This window comes from Sinocyclocheilus grahami, unplaced genomic scaffold (assembly GCF_001515645.1).
Source record: "Sinocyclocheilus grahami isolate Dianchi unplaced genomic scaffold, SAMN03320097.WGS_v1.1 scaffold73.1, whole genome shotgun sequence".
In the NCBI taxonomy this organism is placed as follows: Eukaryota; Metazoa; Chordata; class Actinopteri; order Cypriniformes; family Cyprinidae; genus Sinocyclocheilus; species Sinocyclocheilus grahami.
Window position 1 is genome coordinate 1,087,533 of NW_015505252.1, and position 9,118 is coordinate 1,096,650.

The following is a 9,118-nucleotide window of genomic DNA, read 5'->3' on the forward strand; positions in this document are numbered from 1 at the left end:
GAACAGCGTTTATTTTATTTTATTTTTTTATTTGTAATTTACACAATGTTCAACTATCATCTTTTCATCATTTTAATGCATCACTGCTAAATAGAAGTATTAATTTCTTTAAAAAGAAAAAGAAAAACCATCTGTAGTGTACTTGCTTTTTTATGAATTGCACAATTTATGAATATGACACATTCCTGAAATGCAACTCAAGAAAGTAAGCTTGTGTTGCTTTTCAAGCAACCGCTCTTGAAGACTTGAAGTAAGTCTATTTATGACCGTATCCATTTCTGATAAACCTGCTCATAAGCGACACATAGAAACTCTAGTTAACCACTTTATCCGACCACTAGACCACTCTATATCTCAGACAGTCTCTTCCTGCGTAATTCTGCAGTTCTTTGCCGTTATCAGCTGTAATGTAAACCGGACCATATGCTATTAAAAGTCTCACGACGTGAGATTAAGCTGCATAAATTAGCATTTCTAAGCCTAAACGTAACGATCCATGTGAATATCACATGAGTACTTCACCTTCCCCCAGCAAGTGTGTTTGAGAACGTGACTCAGATTGGGAATGAATTAACAGTAGTGTGTGGGCACTCAGAAGTCGTGCTAGAACTTCGATGAGCAATGCTTATGAGTGACTTTTAATGTGGCATGATAATCTCCCCTGCATATGTGAACATTGTGTGCATGCGATTACTCACCCGCAGGAGTTCTGCTGAGGAGGGTCTGTCCTGAGCAATTTTTAGTAGGCAGTAGTCAACGAAACTCCGGAATGCATCCGACCTTCACAAAATACAAACAACAGTTACAGTATTATGCTTATTATCATAGGATACTTACTGTACAAATACAGTGGTGGCCAAAATTGTTACGCTGCAGGTGCGTGTGATCTGTTGAATCCATTCACTATCCTCGGATAAACGCCGGTGCATTGTAATAATATATCACAATATTACTGTTTTTACTGTATTTAAATGTAAAAATAAAAAAAGCCTTAATGAACACAAGAGACACACAAAAAAACACATACTGACCCTAAACCTTTGAAAGGTATTGTAAATTGTGTGTGTGTGTGTGAGTGTGTATGTGAGTGTGAGAGTGTGTGCGAGTGTGTGAGTGTGTGTGTGTGTGTGAGAGAGAGAGTGTGAGAGTGTGTGCGAGTGTACGCGTTTTTGTGACAAATGAGGACATAAATTTGTATAATGACAAAGGTATGACAGGTATTACAAGGAGAAGGTGACTTTTCAGGACATTACCCCATGTCCCCACTTTTCAAAACGCTTATAAATCACACAGAATGGAGTGTATTGAAAATCTGAAATAGCAGAAAGTCTCCTGTGAGGGGTAGGTTTAGGGGTAGGGTTGGTGTAGGGCAATAGAATATACGGTCTGTACAGTATAAAAACCATTACGCCTATGGGATGTCCCCACTTTTCACAAAAACAAACCTGTGTGTGTCTCTGTGTGTGTGTGTGTGTGTGTGTGTGTGTTTCCTTAAATGAGACTTCATAGCACAACAACACAACCAGCACAAACACACTTTATTTCCATCTGTTACTCTGTAACTTTATAAACTCCGCGTCCGATGTGTCAGTCTGATGGTGCATGTTACTCTGTTTTATGTTTGCGCAACACAATCACTTTTTCCTGCCTGTTCTTTTTTCTTTTTTTCTTTTTTTAAAGCGACAGGGTGTCTAGACACTCACATGACCCCCGACGCGCCAATGAGAGACGCGGAGACACACACACACACACACACACACACACCGAGAGAGAGAGAGGCGTCTGATCTTCATCACACACACACACACACACAGAGAGAGAGAGAGAGAGAGAGACAGGCGTCTGATCTTCATCTCCTTCTCAGTCCTTCAGTTCTTCATCGACTCGGAAACTTCCCGCGTTTGCGCTCTGGAGACGGATATTTGTGGATATCTCGAGCGTTGTATTATCTTATCGTGAGAGGTTTTCTTCAGCGGGGTCTGATGTGGATTTAACGGCTTTTGTCAGTCCGATCCGAGCTGCAGATTTGATGTCAAACGAAGTAAACGGCAGATGAATCATCCCCGAGCCGAGCTATCGCTGTGGATTACGGGCGAACTCGTCTCTCGCGGGTCGGTTCCGATGATTGCGCACTGACCTCAGGTCCGAGATCGTTTCCAGCAAACCCAGACAGTCGGTTCAGCTTTTCCCTTTTGGATTCCGTGAGGTGAAATATTAAAGTCTGGCGTATGAAACGGATCGCGTCCGCTTCTCCTGCTCGCCGTTTCTCCGCCGTCTGCTCTGCGCCTGTGGATTCGGACCTCCGGATCTTCATGACTTGCGGACAAAATGGCCGTTTTGTAGCCGGGGAACCCTCTTGTCGTCCCGCATGTTCAGGACCAAACGATCGGGGCTCGTCAGGCGACTCTGGAGGAGCCGTGCGCCCGTGGAGGGAGACGCGGACACCGGCGGCGCCGCGGGCTGCTGCCTCGGGAAACCGGGCGCCAGTAAGCCTAACCCCGGCACCGAGGCCGAACTGAAGGCGCTGACATACTCTATCCTGAAGAAGATCAAGGAGAAGCAGCTGGAGGTGCTCCTGCAGGCGGTGGAGTCCCGCGGCGGAGCGCGGAGCCCCTGCCTCCTCCTGCCGGGGAAAGCGGACGCCAGGCTGGGTCAGCAGTCCTTCCCGCTGCCGCTGCTGCTCTACAAGGTGTTCCGGTGGCCGGACCTCCGGCATTCCTCGGAATTAAAGAGACTCTCTTGCTGTGAATCTTACGGGAAAATCAACCCGGAGCTCGTGTGCTGCAACCCGCATCATATGAGCAGACTGTGCGAGCTCGGTACGACCGTCTCTCCTCCTCTCACAGACCTAGAGCTGCTTGCAGAAACAGTGTGCTAAATCTGCGCGATTTCTCTCACGTACGCGCTGTTATAGTTGGTGAAATACACAGAGGCTTATTCTGGCTCTTCTACACTGAAGATCAAGTGTAGAGTGCTCGTATAGGACTGTAAAAACATGCACATAACAGTGGCGTTTAATTACAGCTTAGAATGGAATAGAATTCAAAAGAACCGAATAGAGGAGAAAAGAATGTAGGGGATTTGAACTAAAATTATTCTGGCTGTTGTAAATGTTTCATATAGTGCTTATGCAATAACACAAGGCATTTATATATATATATGCATGTATGTGTGTGTGTGTGTGTGTGTGTGTTTAGTAGGCTAATCTAATACAGAATAAAGGTTAAATAAACGAAACATTATTTTGGCTTTTATATGCAGAAGATCATATTAGAATAGAGAAAAAAATAATAAATAATATATATTTAGTAACATTAAAATTGTCATCAAGATTTTGATTGTTAAGAATTCACATTTTATTCTGTTATATATGAAGAGTTAATTTGCAAAAACAGATCGTTTTTTTTAAATGTTCCAAAATCATATTTTTTAATCCTGCATTCCAGTTGATATCAATCAAACTGCAGCTGCGTTGTTTTGATTAAAGAATAACAACTACAAAACATAAAAACATGATCAATTAATTAAAACGGAGTGGTCTGTTTTTGCAAATAAACTCTTCATATATAACCTCTCTATATTCTGTATAAAGATAAATCTTTTTGACAGATAATGCACATTCTTACATTCATCATATGTGGTCTGTTTGGTAGTTTTTCAATAGCTGAACCAACCGTTTCATCAAATAAGTGTCTTGGTATGAGCTACTGATTATAATTATTATTCTGATACAGTGATGAATGTTGTGTTTCCATGTGGATAAATGCAACCGAGTTTTCAGCTGGACCTCCAGTCTGTGGTTGTTCATGTGAAACCCGCCGGAGGCCCCAGCGTTCAGTGAAGTTAGTTTGCAGTGATCAGTGTGTGTGTGTGGAGTCTGGCGCCAGGCGGCCGTGTGTTTATCAGAGCTGTCCTGCCTGTAACCCTCAGCACTACACAAACACTTTTCCCAGAGAATGCCAGGCCTTATCATCAGCCCACATCTCCACTCACAGCCTCTCTCTCTCTCTCTCTCTTTCTCCTCCAGAATCCCCCCCACCCCCGTACTCAAGATATCCCACCGATTTTCTTAAACCACCTGGTAAGTTGAAGTTTCATCATGAATTTAAACAGATGTTGAGTCGTTTGCAATGAAGTTTTTTTTTTTTTTGCACATTTACCATGTTAATACCATGGTATTCTCAGTATTTAAATACCATCCCAATGATCTTTCTTAAACCACCTTAAAAGCTAAACATTTAAGAAGATTTGGAATCTTTAAAAAAATAGTTTGAATTGAAAACTGCTTGCAATCAAGTTTTTTGCACATTTACTATGGTAATACCATGGTATTTTTGTACCATTTAAATACCATCCCTAAAATTAATTTTACATGTAAACGGATGTGGAGTCTTCAAAGAGTTTAATATTACTTCAAAATAGCTTGCAGTTAACGTTTTTGGACATTTACTATGGTAATACCATGGTATTCTCACCATTTAAATACCATTCCATCAAATTTCTTAAACTGCTTGGTATGTGTAAGATTTATCTTAAATTTAAGCCAATGTGCAATCTTTAAAACTGTTAGTTTGAGTAAAAAAAAAAAAAAGAAGAAGAAGCTTGCAATAAGTTTTTGGACATTTACTATAGTAATACCATGGTATTCTGACCACTTAAATACCATCCCACCAATTTTCTTAAACCACCTGGTGTGTTTAAGTTTCATCTTAAATTTAAGCAAATGTGGAGACTTTAAAAAGTTTAAAATTGCATGCAATGAAGGTTTTGGACATCTACAATGGTAATACCATGGTGTTTTTAACCACATAAATACCATGGTGCATGAATATGGTAATCATTTAGTACCCTGCTATATGTAATGATACTGTTTTCTAAATCTTAGTAAGTTTGCTATGCTGTTTAAACATTGTACCATGGTAATAATAATGTGGGATATGAAGATAGTAATCATTTAGTGGCATGATTTCATATATACTTCAGTGTTTCTACCACAGTACTGAATGATTACCATACTTAACTATCACTTCTCTAAGATGCTAAGTGCTAGTAATTGGAGTAAATGCATAAATAGCACAGTATATGAATATGGTAATGATTCGTTGTGTAATAGACGTTATGATGTTGTTTGGTCCGAATGATGCAAGTGGTTTGAATGTTTGTGAGGAGTTCGGAAACGTGGCTCACATAAAGGAAAAGCTGAGAGGGTTGATTTATCTGCCGAATTAATCTGAGGTTTTGGGAGTGTCGCTTTGCGTCTTTCCCCTGAGCGTTTGCTTTCTCTCTACCCATAATGCCGTTTGGCTCTTGAGCATGTCCTGTATATTGGCTTCAGATAAGCGTGTTGTGTTTGGCAGCGTCCCGGATGAGATTTCCTGCCGATCGCCCCGTAAAGATCCTTTTCAATCCCGGCCAAAACTGCTCACTTAAGCGGTATCTCTTACGCATTGAGAAATCCAGCCCAGCTCCGACGAGTGCCTGTTTCGAAATACTTTCCTTGAGCCCAAATTTGTGCGTCTCAATAATGTTTATAGTTACTTGTGTGTGTGTGTGTGTGTGTGTGTGTGGGAACGACACTACGCTGACTGACATTGGCTCTCGATCTTTTGAGTCATTCTTCTTTTATGAATCAGTTTCGGAGCGACTGAGAGAAAGCAAGAATGTGAAGGAGAAAAGCCGCTGCGGTGGAGGACAGGAAAGACAGTTTGGGGAGGACATTTCCTGTGAGGAGGACACACTTCCATTAGCTGCGTTTGGCTCTTGGACACGAGACAGAGAACAATAGAAGACGAGCGATTTTCTCCATCTGAAAGAGAGAGTGACGCTGAACGTTGGGAGGAAGTTATTCGTCTCTTGTTCGAGTGTGTGTGTCTCGTTGATAACATCAGGACGAGGGAGACAGTTTGACAGTGGTTTAGGGCGACTGTCACATTCACACGTTGTTGTTGATGTCTAGGTGTGACGAAACGGCCGTTGATGCAAGTGCGTTTGCATATCAATCACTTTAAGCTCTCAGACGCAAACATTCACACTTATAATGACAAAGAAAGCAAAGTTTCACCAAGAGCTAGTGAAATGTCGTTAGCTCTGCTAAATTCTAGAAGGGTTCGGTTGACTTGTAAATGCTTTTGTGCGCGGCGGAGATTGTGGTTGTCATTTTAGCCACGTCACGGGATCCGTTTACAAGCTAGACTCGTCTGATTTGGGTCTTAAAGACGTTTGGATCTCTGAAGGTTTCAGTGTAGTTACTTGGTGAAACTTGTGCTTGTGATGGATTGAATGGTCCAAGACGGACAGTTTCAAAGCTGTTTTTGCTCTTTGGAAAATGAATCACAACTTGTTTGAAGCTGCTGCTTGATCCCACATCTTTTCCTCGCTCACTCTCTCTCTTTGCGGTCAGGTTCAGGTTTGACCGTGTGTCTCATTAGACTGACCACAGCTCAGGGAATGTGTCCAACTCCAAAGGTTGCTTCCGAAAGTGACACCATGCTCACAAATTGGCTAATTTTTCGGAAATACCCTCTAATGCTAAACTTAAAAACTCATCCTCCTTACACGTGGTGGGATGTCACCATGGTACATGTCCAAAAACTCATGGTAAATCAATGATATGTCTTAGATGTCAATGGAAATCTCCCTAGAGACGCGATTCCCAAAAATTTGTGATATTGGTGAATGGTAACATTACATGAAAGTAAACAAATGAAATATTTGTATAGTGTTTAATTTAGATTTTTTTATTTTAAATGTATTTATTTATTTATTTTAAATTGAACTAATTACTAGCTTTTCATTAACTCGTGAACCCTTTGCAGTTTGTGAACCCCAGTTATTAGACATTAGATGTTGCTATGCTTTATGTGTGTATTTGTGAACTTTATTATTTGATCATTATTCATATTTATGTTGGAATTTACAACATTAGAATCTTGTCATGACTCTAGTTTATGAAAAGGCATTAAGATGATTCATGTTTAATACTACATTTAGTCAGTAAATGCTTCACAAAAACATTTAAACTAAGCTAATTTGATGTTAAATATGGTAATACAGGCTAATGCTAACTTGTGGTGTGCTTTGCAGAATCCCATGTTAGGGTTAGACACTTGGGATTTTGAAAAGCACCTCACAAATTAGCATTAGCCTGTTGTTTTAGCTATTTAACCCTAAAGTTTCTCACTTCTTAACTTTGTTAGCATAAACCAAGTATTCGCTAAACTGCTCCAAATCAGATATATGATTATATTTACCATAAATCACTATGTAACTGTTTATTTCTTGATCTGTTTTGGGAACCGGTTTCATTGTGTCTAGCACACTAGTTCGTGTAAAGACATTGAACAAAACAGACTATTTACTAGGAAATTATTCATGTTTAACCACGACTTCAGGCAGCGCCTTTAGCAAAAGCTAATTCGATGAGAAGTCTTGTTAAAGATAGTAAGACAGGCTAATGCTAACTTTTGAGGTGTTTTCACAATCCCAAGCTTGGGATTTGGAAAAGTACTTCAAGTTAGCATTAGCCTGTTCCTTTAGAAACCTAAAGTGTTTGGCTTCTTACCTTTGTTAGCATAAACCACGCGTTAGCTAAACGGCTATGAATCAGATTTATGATTATATTGACCATAAATCACCATGGAGCTATTTAGTTCTTAAGTCATCTGCGTTTGGAGTCGTTTTCAATGTGCCTGACGCGCTAGTTCATGTAAAGACATTGAACTGAGTGGATCATTTATTTACTAGCAAATGATTCTTTTTTAACTCCAAATCCAGTGCCTTTAGCAAAACCTAGCGCAAACGTTTAAAGCTAAACTTGCGAGTGCTAACTCTCAAGTTAGCATTAGCATTAGCCTGTTCCTTTTGAAACCTCAAGTTTCTGACTCCTTATCTTTGTTAGCATAAACCGTGTGCCAGCTAAACTGCTCTGAGTCAGATCCATGATTATCTTTACCATAAATTACCACGGTAAGTGATCTGCGTTGGGAGACGTTCAGCTTTCATTGTGATTGACGCGCAGTTGTTTGATCACGGTAACTCCAGGATACTGACGTTAGATCTGAACATATGGAGACAATATTCCAGCCCCGTTTATTAAAGGGTTAACATGAACAGGGTGTTTTTCCTGTCTGCTCGCGCGCCAATTAGAAGATTGACTGTACACGGTTTTCAAGGCTGCTGCTATTTCCTGACTGGCTCGTTGTTTTGGACTGGATGGAGTACATCCTGCTAAACAGTGTATTGCTATTAGAGCGCAGCCGCTCTCCACTAGCTTTCTTGGCGCAGACTTCAACCTCACAAACGCTTTAATTATTTTGCATGACAGGGAAATGAGCGTCCGCTGGATTCAAACGATTCGACCCAGAATGATTTTTGTCCTAAGAACTGGGCGGGTCTTTTAACCCTGTGATTGACAGCTGTCACTCTGTTTCTCCGCAGATTCTCCAGGTTCTGTGCCTGCTTCCACTGAAACTGGAGGAACGGCGTATTCGGCCCCTATGGGGTTCTCAGGTAAGAGCTCAAGACCGTCTTTGAACCCGTTTGTGCCGATTTGTCGAATCCTAAACAGAGCTGAGGAGCTGGAAGAGAGAGAGCTGAAAGATTTGTTTTGACAGCGTTTCTTATATCATCTTCTAAAACTAGCAATCACCACAAAAACGAGTGCTAAAGTCAACATGAAATCCTTAATGCACATTCCTGATCTTATCATGCACATTATTCCAAAGAATAGGCATTTGTCTTTGTAATCTTTGATCAAAATGTTGTAACTTCCTGTGCATCTAAAATACTTTCCTGATCCACTGATGTCTGCAAGGCCATGCAGTCTATTGGATGATGTTAACTAATAGTTAACTAGCTATGTAGGCATTGTTTTACCAATTTAAATCAATCAAATCTGTTTGATCAGAAACACAGTACAGAAAAGTAGTATTATTATTATTCTATTATAAATAAATAAATGACCAAATAAATGAATACTTGGGTTCTATTTAATATTATTTTGAATTAGCATTTATTTTTATAATTTATTTTTTAAGTTTAGTTTAAGTTTTATTAATTGTTATGTGCCTTTTTATTTTTTTTAAATACATGTTTGTAATATTTTATTCCATTTATTTCA

At 40.0% G+C, this 9,118-nt stretch overlaps 1 protein-coding gene across 1 annotated transcript in view; it reads left to right on the forward strand.

Moving 5' to 3' along the window:
* The first annotated feature begins 1,823 nt into the window (after window positions 1–1,823).
* Window positions 1,824–9,118, forward strand: part of LOC107585655 (mothers against decapentaplegic homolog 7-like) — a 15,945-nt gene continuing 8,650 nt past the window's right edge. Inside the window, exons 1-3 of the mRNA XM_016272768.1 lie at window positions 1,824–2,819; window positions 4,028–4,081; window positions 8,437–8,508. Coding sequence (XP_016128254.1) covers window positions 2,369–2,819; window positions 4,028–4,081; window positions 8,437–8,508 — 577 coding nt within the window. The 5' untranslated portion in view covers window positions 1,824–2,368. The remainder of the gene's footprint in view (window positions 2,820–4,027; window positions 4,082–8,436; window positions 8,509–9,118) is intronic.